We start from the raw sequence: 24,025 nt of genomic DNA, 5'->3' as shown, positions 1-24,025 counted from the left end.
AGGGGGGACATGTTGATAAGTTTATTAAATCAACCTATCTTTATCTATCTATATATATTTATATTTAATTTTATTTTTCATATAAATACAAAACCTAGAAACACAACCCTCTTTTAAATCTTCCTAGTCACTTCCTCTTACCATTTAGAAAAGCTAAATGTATACACATTCTTACCATATCAAACATTTCAATCCCACACATGACCATACACAAAAGAACTACATAGGAAGGGACATAAAATGGAAAGCAAAAATGTTAATTGTTCAAATAAGGACCACCTCACATCAACTTATATGTAAAACATGAAGATGGATGATACCTAAAGAGGAATGAGAAGAAAGAAGATGTAGATATTGTACTCAAGGGGTGGTGGAGACAAAATATTTGGATCAACTATGTCGAGAAACTAAATGTTAACATCTTGAGTAACTTATTTGACGAAGAAAAGATAACAAAAGTTGTATATTTTCTAATCAAGATACACAATAGAAGATGCAAAAGTTACAAAAGATGCAAATGGAAAAGGAGGTTTAATAGTCACAATATTTTGTTTGGAACAAAAGATGCAAATGGAAAAGGAGGTTTAATAGTCACAATATTTTATTTGGACTTTGCATGCTTCCTTTACTAGCTATCCGTAGGTCCCTAAACTGTTTGATCTAATGAATGTTATTAAAAATATTCATTCATTCACACATTCTTCTTTTTGAAAAAGCTAATTATATACACATAATAGGTATATATGTTTTGATTATATTTTCTTTCATATATAATAAAGTTGAATAGCTTCTTTGAAAAATGAAAATTCAAAATTTATAATAGCAAAGTTTTGAGGGAATGAATACGCAAAACCTAGACATAAACCCTTATAAAACCCTTTTCGTATGGATTTCCTGTTACCGCTCTGTGAAAAGAATTAGCGCAGAGCATCACATTGTGTACATGTTTCTAATATATATTCCGCGCATAAACACAAAACCTATTAATAAAATCCTTGCAAAACCACTTCAACTCTTCTTCCTCTCATGCTCTGCACACTCCATTTTTTCAGCGCACATAGTATAGCAAACACATACAAATTGTGTATACGCCTTCCACAGGGTTGCTGAATCTTCAAAGCATTTCCATACGCTATATAATGGCAAGCAAAACAGAAAACAATGAGGAGATTTCCTTTAAGGCGCTGCAAGAGCTGGTTAAGCCGCACATTGATTCGTTCAACTATTTTGCAGAGGAGGGATTGGAAACTGCTGTTTCAAATATTCGCTCCGTGGTCGTTCAACAGCCCGGCACTCTTTCAAAGCTAAGAAATATCCTTTGCATACTGTATTTATTATTTTTGTTGTTGTTTAATGAGTTGACAAATCCCAGCCAGTACTTTTCTTCACGAGCAGCCATGGTTTGAGGGCTTTCCGTGCCGTCAAAATCTAGTTGCGATTGACATACGGCAATATATGTCGTCAAAATCAAGCTATCAATTGACAGGCAGCAATTTACGATGTCCAAATCAAGCTGCAATGGATGGAGGACAAACTATGTTGTAGAAAATTAAGCTGCAAGTACAGTAAAGGGAGTATAAGCTATGTGTAAAAAAATACCGTAATTAATCTCTATCTGGCATAAGCAGCCATTGATGGAGGGCAATTTATATTGTGAAAATAGCCAATATTTTGGCACACTATATCAGCAAACTTATGACAGCTAATCTCTTTTTGACATACTATATATAAGTCTCTCCGGTTAGCCCTTGTTTGTTCATTATATGATCAAAATTTGCATAGCTTATATATGTTCGGCATCCTATGTTGTCAAAATCGTTATAGCTAATCTCTTTTGTTGGTACTGTACTGTGAAAACCTCGCTACCTGCCACAGATGGAAAGCAATCTATGCCTTCCAAATTAAAATCTCTATGGCCTATCTGAGCTTAGCATACTACACGATCAATATTTTTATAGCTTATATTTGTCTGGCAAAGTATATTGCTAAAATCACAATGGCTAATCACTGTTGGTTGTACTACATTGTCAAAACCTTTATACTTGCCATGGATGGAGAGCAATCTATGCGATCAAAATCACCTTACCTAGCTTCTATCTAACACATGCAGTCATGGATAGAGGGCAATTCAAATTGTAAATCTCTCTTTGGCATACTATTATCATGAAAATTTCTACATTTATCAGCTCTTTGGCATAGTGTAGCATTAAAATTGCTTTGGCTAGTCTTTATTTGGTGTGCTATATCATCAAATTTGCTATAGCTCATATTTATTTGGTGTACTATACCATCAAATTTGCTATAGCTAATATTTATTTGGCATATGCTGTCATGGAAGAAGAAGACGACAATTTTAACATCCACAAAGAGCCTGTGGGACAGCCTGCCCAATCAAACAGACATCTGCAAATCAATTTTTTCCCTCTGCAAGCTGATGATCAATTACCAACTTCTTAATGCACTCCTTGTTGAATAAATTATACCACGAGCTAGAGGCTAAGATATTCACAAACTTAGCTCTGCTGTCCATGAAGGCATCACACTATAAAATAAAATGCTTTTCAGTTTTCACTTTCCTGGAAGTGCAAAAAGTGCACTCTTTCTTCCCAAGCTTCTTTTGGCCTGGATGGAAAAGGTAATCAATGCTGTCAAAATCACCTTACTCTATTTCTATTTGAAAATGCAGCAGTGGCTGGAGGGCAATTTATTGTTAAAATCACAACAATCAATCTCTATCTGGCATACTATATTGTCAAAATCAGTATAGCTGATTTCTATTAGGCATATGCGACCAAGGATGGAAGGCAATCTATGTGTTCAAAACCACCTTACTTTTGTCTGTTTGGCATCCTATATCGTCAAAATTACTATAGTTAATTTCTGTTTGGCATATTATATTGGCATATTATTGACATACTATATGGTATAAAACATTAACCTTTTTTTCTTCGGCATTACCTGCCATGTATGGTTTGTCCAGACTCTAAACCACTATAGCTCATCTTTATCTGAGATTTTATATGGTATAAAACAGTAAAGATTTTTTGTTTTGTTTTGGCGTTACTTGTGATTTATGTAGGCAATTTATGTTCACAAGATAAAGCTGCAACTGCACCGGATGAAGGGCAATCTATGTGTTCAAAATCACCTTTCCTAATATCTGTTCTAAATACATAGCCATGGACAGATGGAAATTTATATCATCAAGATCACTAGAGGTACCCTCTTTTTATCTGGTATACTACACAGAATCAATATAGCTAATTTATATATTTTATATCACATTATCAAACTTTCTACAACCACTCTCTGTGCATGTTGTATTGTCAAAATCACTATAGCCAATCTCTATTTAGCATTTGCTTGCATTGATGGATGGCAATGTACACTGTCATTATCAAGCTTCAAATGCTATGGATGGAGGGCAATCCGTGTTCAAAATCACCTTACCTAATCTCCATCTGACATGTGTAGCCATGGATCAGCAATTTAAACTTAGAAAATTACTATAATCAATCTCTATTTGGCATACTAATCTCTATTCATCATATTATATTGTCAAAATCACTATATCTACTTTCTAATGGGGGGTAATTTACATCATCAAAATCACCATAGCTGTTTTTTTCCCTTTCTCTCTGTGATATACCGTATTTTCAAAATTGCTATAGCTTATCTCTATTTGGCATACTATACTGTCAAAACCTCTATAGCTAATCTCGGTTCAGAACAGTACATTGTCAAAATTACTATATCTACTTTCTATTTGGCATTCTTTGTTGTCAAAATCACTATAGCTAATATATATTTGGCGTTTTCTGCCATGGATGAGTGGATTCTATTTTGTCAAAATCAGGCTGTAACTGCTACGGGCAGAAGCCAATGTATGCAATCAATATCACTATACCTGATCTCTATTTGACATATGCAGCATGGTTGGTGGGGAATTTACAGTTAATCTATAGTTGGCATAGTTAGAAACATTAATTTGGCATATTATATTGTCAAAGAGACTGAAAACCACCATAACTAATGTCTATTTGGCATAAGTTGCCATGGATGGAGAGTAATCTATGCAGTCAAAATAACTGCAGTTAATCTCTGTTTGGTATTCACCGCCTTGATGGATTTTGGGCAACCTTTGCCATCGAAATCACAACTGATCTCTTTGCAGGGAGGACAATCAATTTTTTCAAGATCACCATAGCTAAGCTTTTTTATTTTCTATATGCTGCTCTGTCTTGGGGGCAATCTTTGTCGTCAAAATCATAGCTGCTAATCTCTATTTGTTGTGTGCTGCCACCTATGGAGGCCAATCTATGCCATCACAACTAATTTCTATTTGGAATGTGCTATCATGTACAGAGGGTAGTAATGCCATCAAAATCACTGCATCTAATATCTATTTGACACATTCTTCCTTTTATGGAGGGAAACTGAGGCCATAAAAATCACTGCATCAGTGCATCTCTTCTCCACATATCTTGCCATTAATGGAGGGCAACAAGTGTCGTTGAAATTACCTCAGCTAATATCTATTTGATGCATGCTGCCTTGACGGAAGGCAAACAGTGTTGTTAAAATCACTACAGCTAATACCATTTAGCATACGCTGCCATAAGTGGAAGGCAATCTATGTCAACAACATCTTTGCAGCTAATTTCTAGTTGGCCTACCTACGCTGTTAACATTACTGTAGCTAATCTTGACTTGACATATACTGCTACAGACAGATGCCGGACAACGTATGCTGTCAATATCAGTGTAACTGATGTCTATTTGGCCAACCTGTGCAGTTAAAGCTAATTTCTAATGGCTTGTTTGTCATGGACATGAGGCAATCTTTACAGTCAAAATCACCGTAGCTAATCTCTGTTTGGCCACTGAATTGGAATTTCTGCTGTCATAGTCACCTTAACTAATATATATTCAACATACGCTACCATTGATGGAAGGAAATCTATGTGAGTCAAAATCACGACAACTAATCAATTTTTGCGATATACTACCATTGACAGAATCAATCTATGTTGTCAAAATCAACCTGCACCCACACCTGTCCCTGACAATTGTTAAGTTTTAACTTCAATTAATGCTGGGCCATTGTGAATGTAGGCAGCTAGCCTTGGCCAGGGTTGAACATTGGCCTTCTTAGTGTTTGTTGTAACATGACTTTGCCTTTGCTAGTAAGCTTATTCATAACATCCTTCCATCTGTACTAGTAGGCTCTTCTTTGTGACATTGCTGTCTTTGCCTTTGCTAGTAAGCTTATTGCCGTCTTTGTCTTGCTGGTAACATCAGGCTTCTTAGTAACTTCATTCTGTCTTTTTCATTAAGCTGCTTAGTAATGCCTTTGCCATTAATTTTTTTTGCAACATTGCTTTGTCTCTAGCACTAAGTTTCTTTTTTACATTGCTATGTAATAGCCACCAAGCTTCCTCATCACACTGCCCCTTTTTTCTCACTAAGTAAGGCTCACTGAACTTCTAAAACTTTTTTTTTTAGCTGAGAAAATATTTTCGGAATTCTTTTGCCTTAACCCAGGGCTTACTGTGGTTAGAAAAGCCAGAAATATTATCACCAGACAAGGAAGGAAGCGAGGGACGCCATTCCAGGCGTTTGCTACCTTATGAGGTATGAAATTTATAATGCCTGTATTTAACTAGAGTCTTTAACAACAGCACAAATATGAGCTTTGCAGAAACTGTTGTGCAAATCAATTTTTTATCTTTATTTATTTGATTCCTCTGGTCTCGTTGTTTTTATCAATGAGTTTTATAGAAAAGATATGCACTGCAGAAAATTTGAACCATAAAATCAAAATTTAGAAGATAAGAGCTTTGCAGAAACTGTTGTCATTTTTTATCTTTATTTAGTTGATTCCTCTGGTCTCTTTGTTTTTATCAATGAGTTTTACAGAAAAGATATGCACTGCAGAAAATTTGAACCATAAAATCAAAATTTAGAAGATAAAATTACATTGAAACACAATCTTGATACTTGTTGCATGTGATCGGGTACACTCAAGTTTGGCTCTATTGTCAATGAGAACCAGCAGCCAGCAGACCAGTTGCCTAATTTTTGTGGAATTACTTTTAACAAGCTTTAGTTCTTGTCTATTTTGCCTGAGAAATCTAAAATGTCTTTATCTAGGTATAGTTTTTCAATTTTAATTCTAATTCATTTTTGTCTGTATCTAGGTGAGAGTTTTTAATTTTAATTCATTTTTGTTTGTAATTTTTTTCTTAAAAAGTGAGGAAAATAATATACTTAAGTATAAAAAATATGCAATATGAATCAAAATATGGCTAATAAAAATATATAGATTTACAGTGATAATACTCTCATATGACCTTGAAAATGATCAGGGTCAACTCTTTGTTCAACTTTTTTGTTAAGGGCAGTATTGTGCATAGGTTTGGTTTACGTGACTATGCTTTGTAGACATCAAATCAAAGACAAAATCCTCATCTCTATTAAATAGGCAAAATATCTGTTAATATTTTATGATTTGAATGATATTTTGAATGTATGTATGTATGTATATGTGTATATACAAATATATATTATTTTTGTATGAACGTACCGAGAGCGTACCCAACCCCCCCAAAAAATTCTGCCGTACCGGCGATTCGTACCCATGTACCCATCCCCATTCCCGTACCTGATTCGGCAACTTAGATATTTTCCTAATAAGTAATATTTACTTCATGCATAGGTAGATTGGAAAGGTTCAGTTCATACCAAGCTTTGTCACAAGATATGACAAGTCAAAAGCTAGGGGCGCAAAATTTGAACAATATAGAAAGTAAATTGGGAGAAATTCCCTTGTAGTGGGGATGGGAATGACCAAAATAGGTTGATGAGACCTCAGTGATCCAATAATACTAGTATTGTTGACAATTATTTGATCTGGATTATTGTTTTGAGAAAATTGTGCATAAGCAATTTCTGTCATCAGCAATGGGTTACTACATGAAGTTGTTATGAACATAAAATCTTATTAGCTGAATTTTATGGGTCCCATGTCTTTGTTTTCAAGCCCTTGCCACTATTCTCTCTTTTTTCTGTTATTTATATATAATTAGGTTAATATTTATCAACGCCAATATTTTGCAAGAGAACATTGAGGAATAGAAAGCCATGGGTGTATTAGGAAAGATCCTACTACTTCTCTAGAGGTATATCTAGTGTTACATTATTTGTGATGATAATTAATGTCTCACTATTTTTGTGGTTCATTTTGGAAGATAATGGAGTAGTATGATTGGCAAGATAGAGACAAAGATTAACTATTGTAAAAAATTTACTTCTACTTTCTGATAATTCTGATCCTTGCTATTGTCATTAAACCATCAAGAGTTCATTACATTTTACCAGGATATACTTACTCTATGGTATATGTTTGGATAGATAGAAATAGCACAAAATTTGGTTCCCATTCACAAATAGGTTTCTATTTTTTTGGAGTGACTATAAGTGATCTCACTATCTTGAATTTAATATTTTTGAACTTAAAATGAAAATATTGTTTATTAATTTTTAAAATCAAAATTTCATGTCTAGCATAGGTTATTTGAGTTTTCTTTCATTATCACCTATCACGTTTGGGCACTCATAAGTCTCAAGAGTAGTGACTTATTCTCAAATATCCGTGTCACATACACTTTGGATGTCCATTTTTAAAATAAGCCATTTGTTTATATGTAAGAGATACAAACCTTGAAGATTTATCCTACTAAATATAGACAAAATTTTTTATTGTTTTTTTGTTGGTTATTGCTTTATATTTGATGAATCTGAGCATGAATAATTGGGGGTTACTTGTAATAGATGTTTGGTTGAATCCCTCTGGTTTATTTGTGGAGAGGATATATTTGCCTTTATTCTTCTGATTATCTGGTTAGTTGCATAATTAGATTCTGTATTAGACAATCTGTTTAAAGTTTTAAACTCCCTTGTAATTTGTGGAAAGGATTCTTATGCCTGCTATCTTCTGGTTATCTGGTTAGTTACATAGTTTAGATTCTTGTTTATGCATTATTATCTTGGGACATTCTATTTCTAATCTTCAGATAGAATTTGACATGTAACTTATTGATAAACAGTGCAGGCAATCTGGCACTTCATATAGAGGTAAATTTTATTTGGAAATTTGTTTCCAATGGAATGATGGGAATGTAATAAGGGAAAAATTTTCTTTTGGGCGTCTTCCAATAATGTTAAAGGTTAGTGGTTTTATTGTGTAATCTAAAATTTTGAATACTCTTGGTTTTCTGTTTTAGGTTTGCTAACTATTTATTTTTGCAGTCAAATCTTTGTAACTTGTGTGACGTCAAGCCGGATCAGTTGGTAGACTTGAAGGAGGAAGCAACTGAAATGGGCGGGTTAGTATAATAATAAGTTGCTTACTTGAATTGAGAAGATTTACCCTACCTACTTTAAGTAGATACCAATTCCTACATGTGATTGTTAATTATATTTATATTGCCTTTTTCAATATGTTGTTGCCTCTTGGAAATACACAAGATTCATAGCTTTGTTAGCTGGTTTCACAATTAAAAGTTTCAGACAGCCAAGCTTAAGGTAACCAGGAGTAATTAGTTCTGTTGAGGCGTGTCTTGCAATTTGCACATAAGATGAGACAAAACCAATATATATTGAATCGTAAAATAAACAAAGAGCTCCTAAAATGGCTACTAGCACACAGCTTAAGCCTAATACATGTGCAATATATTTTTAATTCCAGGAAAACAAACTTCACTGTTTTTTTGGTAATGACAGCAGAGTGAGGGGGCTATATAAACGCATTATGTAATTTTTTGTATTTACATTAGCATGTAACCTTGGTCCTAATTTTTCTTTCATTGAGGGTTTGGAGCTTTAGTTTGGCTCCCACTTGCAATTAATATTTGTTGATTCTTGATATCTCTTACAGCTATATCAGGAATACGCACAAAGTTAGCAGAGGGAGTAAAGAGATTAGTACTAAAACTGTATGTTTACACTCTCAAGTAGTATGGAATAAATAGAATAGATGCACAATGATGAGGACACATGTTGTATCAATATAAAGGCTAATCAAAAGCAAAGAAGTAAAAATATGTAATAACCCTTACTGATATTTGGTTCACATAAAATGTATTTTTCCAACAATACTCATTTAATCATATAATGTTCAATCATATATATCACATAGAATTGCTGCTATCTAAAGATTATTATATAAATATTATCACATCAACCTGTTGCAGAAAATGACTAGTCAAATTAATTCATTTCTGACCTTTATTGAAGATTTAGTTTGTCATAGTAGACCCCTACAATGCTCCTACAACCCAGAATGGCTCAGAAATAATTTGCAACCACTTTTAAATGTTGGAGAAGGTCTGTTATGTTTCTGTCCTAGTCATAGCAGTGGCACATTTACAATGCTGTCATACAGAAACTGTTGTCAAAACATTAAACCCAGCACTGTCCATTTCCTATCACTTAGTCCTCCCTATATTCTTATGCTTCCATACTAAGCTCTTCTCTTATGTTTGCAATCAGAAATCATTATAGCAGACTGTAAAATGTATTAAATTTGATCACTCAACAACACAACAATTTTCCATTTACGCAATATGAGATGAAGATACCTAGAAATCAAAGATATGTATGAATTCACCAAAAAGTATCGCTTAGCTATGAGTGTCAATAAGATGAAATGAAACCCTTGACAAATGATTTCAACCAATTTATTCTTTCATCATGTAAAATATCCAGTAGCATGGATCAACTGAAATACTCCAATAAACTAAAAGAATGATCAACGATTTTAAACTCAAACCCTTTAAAGGTTTGAACCAATCTGAAATTGCCCGGTACTGTAGCCTGACACTATAGATGTATGAGACACTGTAGCAGCAGTAAGAACTACTGTAGCGGAGTTGTGGATTACTGTGGCAGAAGCACAGACTACTGTAGCATGCTTTCAAAATTCATATCTTCAATCCCTTCACAAATTTCATCGAATTTTTACCAACTGATCAAATAAGCACTAATGTGAATTTCAGAATGAATCCATCCAATAGGCTGAATGGGTTTTCGTCACACAACTGTCTTACCCAAGGGTTTTTGTCCTAGGGCACACTGAAGCTGCAAACACAAGCTCTTTGAAAGAAATATCAAAACTCCATATGTCCAAATGACTTGCTCTAATCTCTTTTTAAAGGTTCAGGTGGATCTTCTAGAAAGATCTGATTTAACCTCCTTAAAGCTTCTAGAAGAAACTTATTTGATAAAGTGACTTAAAATATTTAATTTATTTTTTCACGTAAGTCACTTTAAAAATATTTAATAAAGTGACTTTATCATCTTTACTTTTATTTTTCACTCATGTCACTTTATTAAATTAATTGAAAATTATCCTTAGTATCTAATTTTATTAGGACAACTTTAAAATAAATAACTTTATTAATTTATTCCCTTATAATTGTGCACCCTAGCCTACTGGAATAAAATAAGCTAGAAATCTCTGCTGGACGATCACTTGAAAAAGGAGACATCATTGTCGTCCCTTCCTAGAGATTGCTTGCCCCCAATCAATCCATACATGTATGCCAAAATCAATTACCAAGATCCTGTATCAATCTATCTGTATAATCTTCTGTTTGAAGCACTATGCTGCAACATGCCTACAAATAATACCTCCTTATCTCTCCTGGATAGAAGTATAATAATCCTTGGCATGGCATTATTTAATTGATATAGTTATTATTTATGAAGTTCAATATATTATTAGTTATATATCAACAATATTGAAATTAAAATGTTAATCATATTTTATATTATAGTGTTCTTTAATTTGTTATAATGTATTCAAATTTAATACAGATGCAAATGCATATGGATTTCAAAGAATCAATGTTTTTCAATTAATCAAGGAGACAAAGCTCCTTTAAATAGAGTTACAAAGACGATGTTTCTAAAAGAAACAATCGTTAACTAGAGGCGAAACTAATAACACAATTACCCTCCCTTAATCGTCATTGTTCTAACTACCAAGAGAAATAATAGAGAAGGTTGCCCCCTTCTTCTCAGAACATGCTGCAACAAAAGACAAGAGCTTGCCACTGACTTTGCCACTTGAGATGAGTCTGCGACCAACCCTCCCAGAAACTGCAGAACTTCTGGAGATACCCAAAAAAACACCAACCGTCCAACCTGATGTTAGAGAACCGTCCCTCCCTGTAACCAGAGACACACCAAGAACAACTGTCACGATTTTGAGGAAAAAATCGGCAAACCCTCCAAACTATTGCAGATGAGTAAGATGCCCGAAAATAGACTGCAAACAAGAGACTAGTGCAGATGTTCACACAACAACTCTAGTGTGACTAAACACAGACTGTAGCAAAGTACAATTTTTGAGGAAAAAATCATAAACCCTCCCATGATTTTTTTCGGGGACAAAATATTAAAAAACCCACAGATAATTTTTTAGGACAATTATTAAAATCCACATATTTTTTTAAGGCAAAAAAATATTAAAACCCATCAGAATTTTTTTTAGGTAAAAAAATATTAAAAACCGAAACAAACATTGATGCCCATAAGCCATCTTCACGCTTTTTGAGGTACGAAAAAACGAGATAATGAGAAGATGTTGAATGCACAAAACTCGAGGTACGAAGTTCAATGCACAAACAAAGTACATGCACAAATTCCAAGGCACACAAGCACAAAATTCGAGGCACCTAGAAAAAATCTGAGACCAACCCAAAAAAGCTCTCGAAAAACCCACCAAGAATCTGAAATCAGAATATAGATCCGACGGCTCAAATATCGAGGCACGGAAAATAATGCACCAAAAAAACCTGGCGACGACCCAGTTGAGGTCTTGAAAAATCCACCAAGAGTCTGCAACCAGAATAAATTTTTGACTTGAACTGAAGGGTCAAAACCCTAGTTGGAAATTTCAAAAACCCTAGGCGGCCATGAATGAACCAGATCGAGTAAAAACGCGTGGAGAATAGACGTGGATCGAGGGTAAAGACACGCGATGCGATTTGCAGCAAAAAATCCATGAACTAGAAGCAAACCACTTCGAAAAACTTTTGAAATTTTGAAATTTTTTCTAAAAAATTCCTTTTGAAAATTTTTAGAATAACAAAGAAATTTCAAATAAATTTAATTCTCTGCTTTGATACCATAATAGAGATGCAAAAGCATATGGATTTCAAAGAATCAATGTTGTTCAATTAATCAAGGAGACGAAGCTCCTTTAAATAGAGTTGCAAAGACGATGTTTCTAAAAGAAACAATCGTTAACTAGAGGCGAAATTAGAAACAACTTAAATGACCATTAATAACACAAAGAGAAAGATAATATTCTAATAAAATTGAACATAAAAGTATTTTATGTGTGGATTTATTTTTTATATTTTTAAAAATAAATTTATATTAGACGAATTTAATCTCGAATTTTTTTCCAATTTTTTTCCCCTCACCGAATTTCATCTGAATTTTATAGTTGCCGAACACTAATTCAAACTCGAATTCAATCCTTGTGACTTAGATCAATATTACGAAAGTAATTTGGTAAAAAATGATTGTTGTATTTACGAATGATCATGAAGATCATTATAAAGAATTACAAAGAAATACAAAATAGAAAGTTTCTAATAAGAAACTAAAATTACAATATATTACATTATTGAGCATTAATAACTTAGGAAACTATAATATTAATACCCTCCCTTAATGCTCAATCTATCAACTACACCAATAGACCCCCTGAATTTTACAAACTTATCTGTACTGAGGGGCTTGGTGAGAATATCGGCTTGCTGCTCCGCTGAAGGAACATAGCAACTAAATGGATCTGTCTTTAACCAACTGTCGAATGTAATGACAATGAAGCTCTACATGTTTTGTTCTTTCATGGAAGACTGGATTCTTGGCAAGTTTGAGAACTCCCTGATTGTCAGAGAACAAAGGAGTCAGACCTGCTTGAGATATTTGCTTATCCGCAAGCATCCGACGAAGCCAAACTGCCTCACAAGCTGCCTTAACTGCTCCCCGATATTCTGCTTCTGTCGAGGACAGAGCCACTGCCTGCTGCTTCTTACTAGTCCAAGTGACTGCACTTAATCCCAAACTGAACACATATCCAGAGGTTGATTTCTTGTCATCAACCGAGCCTGCCCAATCTGAATCTGTGAACCCAGAGGCTAGGATCATGACTCCGAGTGTAAAGAAGTCCATAATCAGAGGTGCCTTTCACATAACGCAGCACACGCTTCGCTGCTACCCAATGATCAACCTTGGGGGCTGTCATGAAGCGTGAAATGTAGCTCACTGCAAAACTGAGATCAGGTCTAGTAGCAGTAAGATAGATGAGACTGCCCACTAGTTGCCTGAATTGTGTTTCATCTACAGGAGGAGAATCAAACTTGGCTGACCACTTCAAGCTAGTCTCCATAGGCGTGGAAGCAGGTTTGCAATCCTGCATTCAAAACCTGTCAAGCAAGTTCTTGGCATACTTAGACTGAGAAATAAAAATGCTACCATCAGTCTACCAAACCTCAACACCTAAACAATAATGGAGAAGCCCCAAATTTGTCATATCAAAATCCTTGCACAAATCCTGTTTGATTTCTGCAATCAAATGTGTTGAACTGCCAGTAATGATCAAGTCATCCACATAGACAATAAGAAAGAGAATATCATCACCAGAGTGTTTGATATACAAATTACTATTAGAAGGGCAACGCTGAAAACCATGAGCAACCATGTACTGATCAATCTTAATGTACCACGCTCGAGGAGCTTGTTTAAGCCCAAAGAGTGCTTTAACAAGTCTACATACTTGATGTTCTTTGCCGGCAGCCTTGAAACCAGGAGGCTGCGTCATGTAGACTTCTTCCTGCAACTGACCATTGAGGAAGGCACTCTTAACATCCATCTGATGGACTTTCCATCCAAACTGAGCTGCAGTAGCGAGAAGAAGACGAATGGTACTCATCTTAGCAGGAGCAAATGTCTCCTCATAATCACTGCCCTCCCGCTGTGTGAATCCTCGAGCAACTAATCTGGCCTTGTACTTAGCCAAGGTACCATCTGCATGATACTTGACCTTACAGACCGATTTGCAGCTAATGGGTTTCTTCCCTGGAGGAGGATCAAAGAGAACCCAGGTGTTGTTCTTCAAAAGGCTCTGGTATACTGCGTCCATTGCCTGTTCCCACTTTGGAATCCCTTTTGCTTCAGTATAAGTCTGAGGCTCATAAATGCTATGAATGTTGGCCATGAGAGCAAAGTTAACTGTATTTTGCTGCTTGCCCTTATTTCTGGAAGATCTACCCTCAATGAGCTCATCAACGAAGATCGTTGATGGTCTTAGCCCACCACTTAGGCCGGAGAGTAGATGTGCCAACATCAGATGGAGGAGGAATAACTGGAACTAGAGGTGGAAGATTAGCATCATCCGGAGGAAATTCAGGTAGTGCATCATCAAATACAAAAGTTGCATCATCCCTCCCATCAGGTGAACCAAATGGAAGACGAACACCTAAATCAAAAGCCTCAACGGCAGATCCTCAGAATTCTGCTCAGAGGAGGAAAGCTGAAATGGTCCTCGATCTTCATCAAAAACAACATCGCGATTGAAGAGGAGACGATCAATGTCTACATCAATCAATCGGTAGGCCTTATGGTTGTCACTGTATCCTGTAAACATGAGCTTCCGACTCTTGGAATCCAACTTAGAGCGCTTGGCATCTGGAATCCAAACACTTTCAAATGGCTGATCCTGGGTTTGCGACCTATCCAAGCTTCCTCAGGAGTCTTCCCTTTAACAACATGAGTGGGAGATCTATTAAGGAGATAGACTGTAGTAAACACTGCTTCTGCCCAATACTTCTTAGGAACATTTTTTTGTTCCAACACAGACCTAGCCATTTCTGTAACGGTGCGGTTACGACGTTCTACAACGCCGTTCTGTTGAGGGGTGTATGGTGTGGTTAACTGACGTTTTATGCCATGTGTATCACAGAAAGTGGAGAAAGCAGTAGAACAAAACTCCCCCCCATTATCAGACCTAAGAGTAATAATAGAACAACCAAACTCTTTTTCTACCAAGGCCTTAAATTTCTGAAATAAAGGAAACACATCTGATTTCTGTCTAAGAAAGTACACCCACATCTTACGACTGTAATCATCAACAAAAAGTAAGAAATACCTGCACCAACAAAAGTAGTATTCATTGGACCACATACATCAGCGTGGACCAACTGCAGTACCTTAGATGCTTGCCATGAGTCACCATCCTTGAACGGTGTCCTGTGCTGCTTCCCAGTCTGACAAGCGTCACAAACTCACTGATTCTGAGTTTGAATTTCAAGTAAGCCATGTACTAAATCTTCCCGAACAAGTTGAGCAAGATAATGAATGTTCAGGTGACCATATCGTTGATGCCATAGACGAGAGATAGAGGAGGATTTTGCTGCGAAGGCATGCTCAAGAGAATCACCTGTATCCACAAGTCTAAAAAGACCATGATCCTCAATACCAACAACAACTGTAGTCCGTGTCACACGATCAACAATATAACACTTATGTGCACTGAAGATGACATCAAGCTGAGGAGAATGCTGCATAATCTGACTCACAGAGAGAAGGTTCAGTTCCATGCCAGGAATGTAGTACACATTGAGGAATATGAGATTCCTCTCACCAGATTGTATCTAAACGTTGCCCTTGCCAACAACGGTGTACTCCTCACCTCCTCCAAAAATAACTGAATTAGTATAGGGAGTGAATTATGTAAACCAATCACGCCTGTGAGTGAAATGCCGAGAAGCACCAGAATCAATATACCAAGCAGAAGATTTCACATGGTCTGCAGGTCTTTTAGCCATGAAGGCGTAAAAGACAGACTCTTTCTGCTCTGTGTGCTCAGTGACATTGGCTTCAGGCTGAGACCCTCCCTGCTTCTACTGTTCGGAAGCGATCCGAGTGCGACAATCCTTAATCAGATGGCCATATTTGTGACAATAATTGCATTGAATCTTTTTCTTTTTCAAGCCTTCCTATGACTGACTAGAGCCCTTCGACTGAGAGAACTGAGATGACTGAAATTTGCCTTTATCCTTGTGAAAGGATTTGTTTGCAAATGCTTGCTCAGAGGAGGATGAAGTGGCACCGCTACCAAACTGTTGTTTCCAGCGATACTGCTGCAGAAGTTTGGTGCATAACTCTAGAAATTTCAAATCAACATTCGTAGACGTAATGTTGAGAGTCTCTATGAAGTGCTCATAGGGTTTTGGTAGACTTTTGAGGGTTATGACTACCATATCCTCTTCCTCCATTTTTCGACCAATAGCTTCGAGCTGATCTTGAATGTCCTTAATCTTCGTGAGATGCTCCTGTAAGGACATGTGTTCATCCATCATGATGGAGAACAACTAGTTCTTCAAGAAGAACGCTTGGCTTTTGTCAGATGTCTCATGCAACTCCTTCAGATGCTTCCAAATTTCTGAGGCTGATTGACCAGAAGGAATCTGAGGTAGTTGGTCATCTGTGACAGAGAGCTTGAGAAGCATGCCAGCTTCCCTATTGCGGTCATCAAATTTGTCTTGATTGGCTCCGGAAGCAGAAGGATGAGATTCTTTTCCCAAAACAAGATCATCTAGGCGGCGATATTCGAAGATTGTCAGCATGCGCTACTTCCAGGTGTTATAATTGTTGCCGTTGAATCGCTGACTGCCTTCCAACATCAAGTTGGTCAATGACGCCATCTTACACGTTTCCCAATGCACGGAAAACGAAAATCAGAGAAGAGGCAATAGCACGAAATACAAAGCACAAATCCCAATGCAGAAAACAGAGGCAGATACAGGTACGAATTTCAAAAAAAAATATGGAGTACGGATGACATGGATTTCAAGAAAAAATTTCGGTTGACCCAAAAAAGTCCAAAGACGACACAGAAATCCTTGCGAAAAACCCAGAAAGAATTTGAAATCAGAATTGAAATCCACTAGTACAAATTTCGAGGCACGGAAAACAATGCACCCAGAAAATTCTGACAACGACCTAGTTGAGATCTCGAAGAAATCTGTAATTGAAAAAAAAATTCTGACTTGAAATAGAGGGTATAAAACCCTAGTCAAAAAACAGAAACCCTAGGTAAAAAATGAGCCGTCGCCCAGATCACGAAAAATGCAGATCGCCGTTGCCCAGATCGCGAAAAATGCAGATCACGTGGGAAAAATAATGCCCAGAAAATCTTCTTGTTCGCGTAGAAAGAGGACATAAAAAACGTCACGCAAGCTGCAAAAATCCGTAAAAAAAACCGTGCCCAGAAAAACCTCACATAAAACCGCAAAACGCGAAATAAATCACGTCGAATACAGGCACGAGGTCACAGAAAACTAAGTTGCGATTTTCAGAAAAGATCTGCGAAAACCCTCACCAAACCTGAACCAGGAGCTATTTCGAAGAATCAAAGAAATTTTTCAGAAAACTAAAAATAAATTCATTACGAATTTTTAATTGAAAAATTATTTCGAAATAACCAGTGCTCTGATACCATATTACAAAAGTAATCTGGTAAAAAATGATTGTTGTATTTACGAATGATCATGAAGATCATTATAAAGAATTACAAAGAAATACAAAATAGAAAGTTTCTAATAAGAAACTAAAATTACAATATATTACATTATTGAGCATTAATAACTTAGGAAACTATAATATTAATAATCAGCACTATGCATTATTTGGAAGCTCAGAATAACTGATTAGTAGCAGAAAATCCACGCACAAAGAACTGCATACCCCTGGAACCTTTCAAAATCAGCAACCATGTGACAGAAACACTTGTTCATATGTTAACAATGAAATGTAGTAGCTGGAATTATAGAAATCAGCAGATATAAGGTCTGAAACAATTTCTGCAGCAGCCTTTGGCTGATGCATCTTGCAGCCCACACTTATCCCTGACATATTTAGTTGGTGACCTTCAACACGAAATTCCCATTTTGCAATTATTTCATTTGGTGGCCACCTTCGGAGAGTGATATTGAGTACAGCCAAGTCAAACCGAGCATTATCATAATGAAGCATCTTTCCTAAGGAAATGTCTTGGTCTCCATAATTATCTCTTCAATGGGATGCTGCCATTGCAAATCCAAAATTGTTCTGATTCTCTCTAAATACATGAGATATAAATTTCTTTACATACCTTGTGTCTTTTGAATATGATAGTAGGAAGTTGTGTTTTCATGACGCAAGGAGTTGTGAGATCATCATGGAATGTCACATCTTGTATGTGGCTTGGATCCACAAAAACCACACCATGTTCAGTTATAAACTCTTCAATATCAAAATGATCTCCATCTTGCTTATCATCATCCAGCATCAAACAATCCATGGTGACTATCTCCATTTTGCTATCACCGATTATCTTGTCTTCAATTGTTGTACCTGGCTTCCATGAGTGATTTATAGGTTGTGGACACCGATCTTCCACAATGTGGTTAGAATGCACAACACACCCTAAGTGATTCCTCACAAACTTCAATTCATTCTGGACACAAGAGATGGAAGATTCAAGAGTAACACCACTGTCTCTATTCTCGTTGACCTGCAAGAGATTACATGGATAAAAACAATTTGGAACTTGGAGCAAATAGTCCACATACCCTATACTACAAGTTGTTTCTCTTACTCTATCACAATTTTTTGCATACCTTCCTTGGTGACAAAATTTTTGTAGTAACATAGGAAGCAACAGATTGTCATACCTTTGGAAACAAAGCACATGGTCAACCACTTCCACCAAGACAGAATTTGTTGGGATGTCCTCAACTTCTCCATTTCTGTGATTCAAAACTCCTAACTTAGGGCTAACCAAGGGGTTCTTCTCAACAACATATCCATCCTCCGTGCTCTTTTGTAAATCAATCAATGACTCATCGCGTGGAAATGCAAAATATGTTACATGTTTGGGTGCATCTTCTTCCATCATAGAATTCACATTCAACAAGTGATGCTTTTTCCTTAACTTCCTCACTACTTTGCTGACACATGCAATCATTTGAAGTCGATAAAATATCTTCCCCATCGAAAAATCTATAACTTCAACTTGCTTATTAGGTTCCTCTTGTTCTTCCTCCATGGTGTCTTCTAGCTTCAATTTTTCTTCCCACTTTGTTATCACCTCCTCTTGTTGTACTGGCTTCAATGTATCCTTCACTATTCATGTTCCATCATCTTGGGCTCTTCTTCTTCTTCAAGAATGGCTCTTGCTCTCTGTACCTTCTCCTCGTCTGCCCATTTCTTATTATCATATCTTAGTACTCCTCAAAAGACATGTAACGACGGATGGCCGGATCTAGGACAATTTAGTCAGCGTGGTATCTTGTCACTTCATTCTCTTGTTGTGGGTGTATACCGTATAGGCTGTTTTCCCTCAAAGAAGCCTGACTTTTCTCTTTGTAAAAATTTGGCTTTGAATGTCTTCTTGAGTGGGTTAATTGAAACCTTGCTGTTAGCCGAGCTACTTCCTTCTGCAAAAACCTGATTGGATCTACTAACATTCCGTTGTTGATTCACGTCTCTTAATATGCGAGTCATCTCTGCCATAGAATCTCTCATAACTCCTTGCATATTTCATTGTTTCCTTTACATGAATTTGTATTACAGCAGTTCACACAGGCTAGCAAGAACAATGGCTCTGATACCACTGTAATAACCTTTACTGAAATTTGGTTCACATACAATGTAATATTCCTCCAGTCATATAAGTTTCAAGCATATATATCACAGAGAATCGCTGCTATCTAAAGATTATTCATAGAAATATTCTCATATCAACCTATTGTAGAAAATGACTGATCAGATTAACTAATTTCTGATCTTTATTGCAGATTTATTTTGTCATAGCTGACCTCTACAATGCTCTTACAACCCAGAATAGCTCAGAAATAATTTGCAGCCACTTGTAAATGTTGGAGAAGGTCTGTTATGTTGTTGTCCCTGTCAGAGTAGTGGCACATTTACAATGCTGTCATACAGAAATTACTGTCAAAACATTAAACCCAGCACTCTCCATTTCCTGTCACTTACCTTCCCCATATTCTCATGCTTCCATACTAAGCTCTGCTCATATGTTTGCAATCGGAAATCTTTATAGAAGACTGTCGAATGTATTAAATTTGATCCCTCAACAAAACAATTTTCCATTTACCCAATATGAGATAAAGACACCGAGAAATTAAAGATATGTATGAATTCATTAACAAGTATCTCTTAGCTACTGATGTCTTCCCATGACAAATGATTTCAACTATTTTAGTCTTTCATGCATAAAATATCCAGTAGAAGGTATAAACTGAAAATGCTCCAATAAACTAAAAGATTGCTCAACATTTGTCAATCTCAAACACTTTAAAGCAATCTGAAATAACCTGGTACTTTAGCACAACACTGTAGCAGCGGTACAAACTACTGTAGCAGAGGTGTGGATTACTGTGGCAGCAGTATGGACTACTGTAGCATGCTTTCAAAATTTGTAAAATCTTCAAACCCTTCACAAATTTTATCAATCCTTTACCAACTGATCAAATAACCACAAATATGAATTCTTGAACGAATCCACCCAATAGGCTGAATTAGATTTCGTCCACACAACCATCTTATCCAAGAGTTTTCATCCCAGGGCATGCTGAACCTGCAAACACAAGCTTTCTGAAAGAAATATCAAAACTCCAGATGTCCAAATGACGTGCTCTCTTCTCTTTTTAAAGTTTCAGCTGGATCTTCTAGAAATATCTGATTTAACCTCCTTAAAATTTCTAAAAGAAACTTTATTTAATAAAGTGACTTATAATATTTAATTTATTTTTCATTTAAATCACTTTAAAAATATTTAATAAAGTGACTATATCATCTTTAATTTAGTTTTCACTCAAGTCACTTTAATAAAATTAATTAAAATAATGTTATCCTTAGGATTTAATTTCATTGGGACAACTTTAAAATAATCAACTTAATTAATTTATTTCTTTATAATTGCACACCCTAGCCTATGGGAATAAAATAAGTTAGAAATCTCTGCTGGATGTTCACTCGGGAAAAGGGGACATTGCAAAGTAGAAGGCTAATTTACATGTATGTATATGAGAAAATATCAATGTTTCCTCTTTACCAAGGGAAAGTGTCCCCAATTTCCTTACAAGATTAGGAGAATTTGCTGCAAAAGAGATGACAAGGAACAAGTTTCACACATCTGAATCACTGCAAAATAGATCTGCACAGAGTTTTGAAGTGCACTAGTTGTAAGTCACTGTCATTTTATACAAGCCACTGTGGAGTTCCTATCATGCAAAATTTTTGTGGGAACTTGTTGTGACATCATTAAAATTTGAGGAACAAGTCACGAGGAAGCACAAAGGCTCAAGCTCCTTGTTTGGCATCTCACACAACCATAAATATTTAGGAAACAATTGAGCTTGCAGTTCACAAGAACAACCTAACAATGTGAAAAACACTGCAAAGAATTGAGCTGTAATAGATTGCAAGGAAGAGCAATGCCTCACTGATCTGTAGCTGTCCATATGCAAATCAGAATTGTCTTAAGGGCAGTTCACACCCACTTCTAACAATAGTGACAGGTTCAAAAAGGAAGTAATCAACCTTGTTGGTATATCTGGGATAACCACAGATAGATCTATGCCTGATCCTATAGATCTCATGAAGAAAAAGCACCAAGCAACTCTGATCAGGGTAGTCGAAGAAAGAGGGAAGAGAAATACCATAATCTATTTATAAGCAATAGTATCTTCTACAGATTTCGTAGACCAGACATTGGAACAGTAGTTCTTCCCACAGATTTCATGGTAGAGTGGACACTAGAGAATGAAGTACATCTCAATGAATCTGATTATGTACTCAAGGGGTAATCTGAAAGATAAACAATCACCTATCAGAGGGTTTTGTAATCCTTTTTGTAAGTGATCAGTCTGATCTGTGATGTTTTTATATTTGAGCTTTTAGTCCCACCTTGAATAAACATTCGACTCATTTATTCTTTCTATATTGAGACCCTAATAGACAATTCTAATTTTGCAACCTCATTTTTAGTTAGAAAGAGTTACGTTTTTTGCTTGAAATATGACTGCCTACCAGTGTAGGCTCTGTGGTCCAGCATCTTGGTTGCCATCTAAATCATTACGAAGCTTGTGAAATGCAATCTGTGGCCATCTTAGTTTTTGTGTTATTGGGCTTTGTAGCTTGGTTATCGATTTTTTGTAATTTTTTCACAATTTTGATAAATTTTATGTTATACCAAAAAAATCGATTTTTGAATGCTTATTTATATTATATTAGTTATTAGTTATTTTATTCCTTATTATGTTTTATTGGTCTAGAAGATAAGTTTTTTATATTTCACTTGTGTTTGTAGATATTTTATTTGCAATGGATTGGAACGGCTTATACGTTTACTAATCATGCCAAAACGGAATTATGTGAGCTGCTCAATTCCTTGAATGAATTTTTGCTAAGGAATACATATTCCTTTTGCTAATAGAATGATATTTAGATGATATAGTTTGCAGAATGAGAAATCTTTAATAATCATGCAAACTTTTCACTATAATCAGAGCAGACATTAATGATGCGTTTCATGAACATTTAAGCTGAATTTTAGAAGAGTACTTGCCTTGCAGCCATTAGGGGTGCAGCGAAGTTCATATCGAAATCGAGGTCCCGAATTTACTGATAAAGCTGTAGTCACAAGGTACAATCCTTTGCCCTTATTTTTTCGATGTTTTAAGCAAGTTTTGCTGAGTTTGAATGTTCTCAAGCTGCATATGATAAATCTATGTATTCTTAGCATTCAAGGTTAGGAATATTGAAATAACATTCACATATATTTTCTGGATTCATTATTCAGTAACGACATAGTTTCATGGACAGAACTGTTGTTGCGACTGGCCAATTGCTTTGAACTTGTAGATACAACTGAATTGTCAACAACTTCACAGCCTTCAGTCTTTTGTTAATCCCTAAATTAATATCTTGTTTGTATGCAGCTGAACTTTCCTCCTTGTATCTTTGATTGGTATAATGCTGGCACTGCATTTCTATCAATGTGTTTCCTCAGTTGTCTCCATTGTAGAATTCCATATATGTGGAATTGATACAGCATGGGAAATGCGTAAATGATTTTAAACTGCTTTGGTTTAAACAGGAAGAACTTGGCAAAACTCAGGAAACTTAAAAAGGAATTTTATATTTGTAAAAGAAGAAATATTGATTTTGTGATTTCATGTCAAATATAGTGAGGAAAAACTAGAAATAAACATAATACATTAAAAAATCTAATCAATAATAGGAAGGATTAAAAAAACTTTTGTACTTCTACCTTACAGGTTTTATGTAAAATATAAAGGGATGGTCCTAAAATAGTAGGCACGTGCTAGTGCTGCCATGATGGAGTGCAATCTGCTATTTTAAGGAAACTCAATGTTTTTATCTAAACCTTCATCAGGGTATAAGTTAAAAGAAAAACCTTCATTAGTGTTCAAATTTTAAGTAGAAAAAAAATCTTTCTAAAAACCTTAATAGAAATTTTAGAATAATCTAGGCCTAAACTACAAATTTCCAATGTTCATCTGCTGCTTTAAACTTAATAGAAATTTTAGAATAACCTAGGTCTAAACTAAAAATTTCCAAGGTTCTTCTGCTATTTAGAAATGGAACAAAAAATGATAGATATTTATGGAAAAACTCAGAATCAGTGTTTGAAAAACATTAGAAAATGGCTTGGAATGTGTGGGGGTTGTTGATTACTTGGGATTAGTTGTGTGAGTTTTCGGAGTGCAAGTCTACTATGATCGTATCACCTTTTGTATATTATGCACAATCTGATTTATAGGTTCTAGGCTTCTTTGCTTTGATTACATTATATGTTTCAGTAGTTGCATTTGAATACTTGCTGATTTGATGTGTCTCAGAGGGCTATCTTACA

The 24,025-nt window shown here is 35.7% G+C and overlaps 1 protein-coding gene across 1 annotated transcript in view; it reads left to right on the top strand.

The window, feature by feature from the left end:
• The first annotated feature begins 828 nt into the window (after positions 1–828).
• LOC131028829 (DNA-directed RNA polymerase I subunit 2) overlaps positions 829–24,025 on the top strand; it is a 220,399-nt gene continuing 197,202 nt past the window's right edge. The window contains exons 1-6 of the mRNA XM_057959181.2: positions 829–1,311; positions 5,552–5,634; positions 8,109–8,228; positions 8,311–8,387; positions 22,457–22,520; positions 22,722–22,792. Of these exons, the coding sequence (XP_057815164.2) occupies positions 1,140–1,311; positions 5,552–5,634; positions 8,109–8,228; positions 8,311–8,387; positions 22,457–22,520; positions 22,722–22,792 (587 nt within the window). The 5' untranslated portion in view covers positions 829–1,139. The remainder of the gene's footprint in view (positions 1,312–5,551; positions 5,635–8,108; positions 8,229–8,310; positions 8,388–22,456; positions 22,521–22,721; positions 22,793–24,025) is intronic.

Source organism: Cryptomeria japonica, chromosome 5, assembly GCF_030272615.1.
Source record: "Cryptomeria japonica chromosome 5, Sugi_1.0, whole genome shotgun sequence".
Taxonomy (NCBI): Eukaryota; Viridiplantae; Streptophyta; class Pinopsida; order Cupressales; family Cupressaceae; genus Cryptomeria; species Cryptomeria japonica.
The sequence above is the reverse complement of the archived record's forward strand: the minus strand, read 5'-3'. Positions and strand labels throughout refer to the sequence as shown.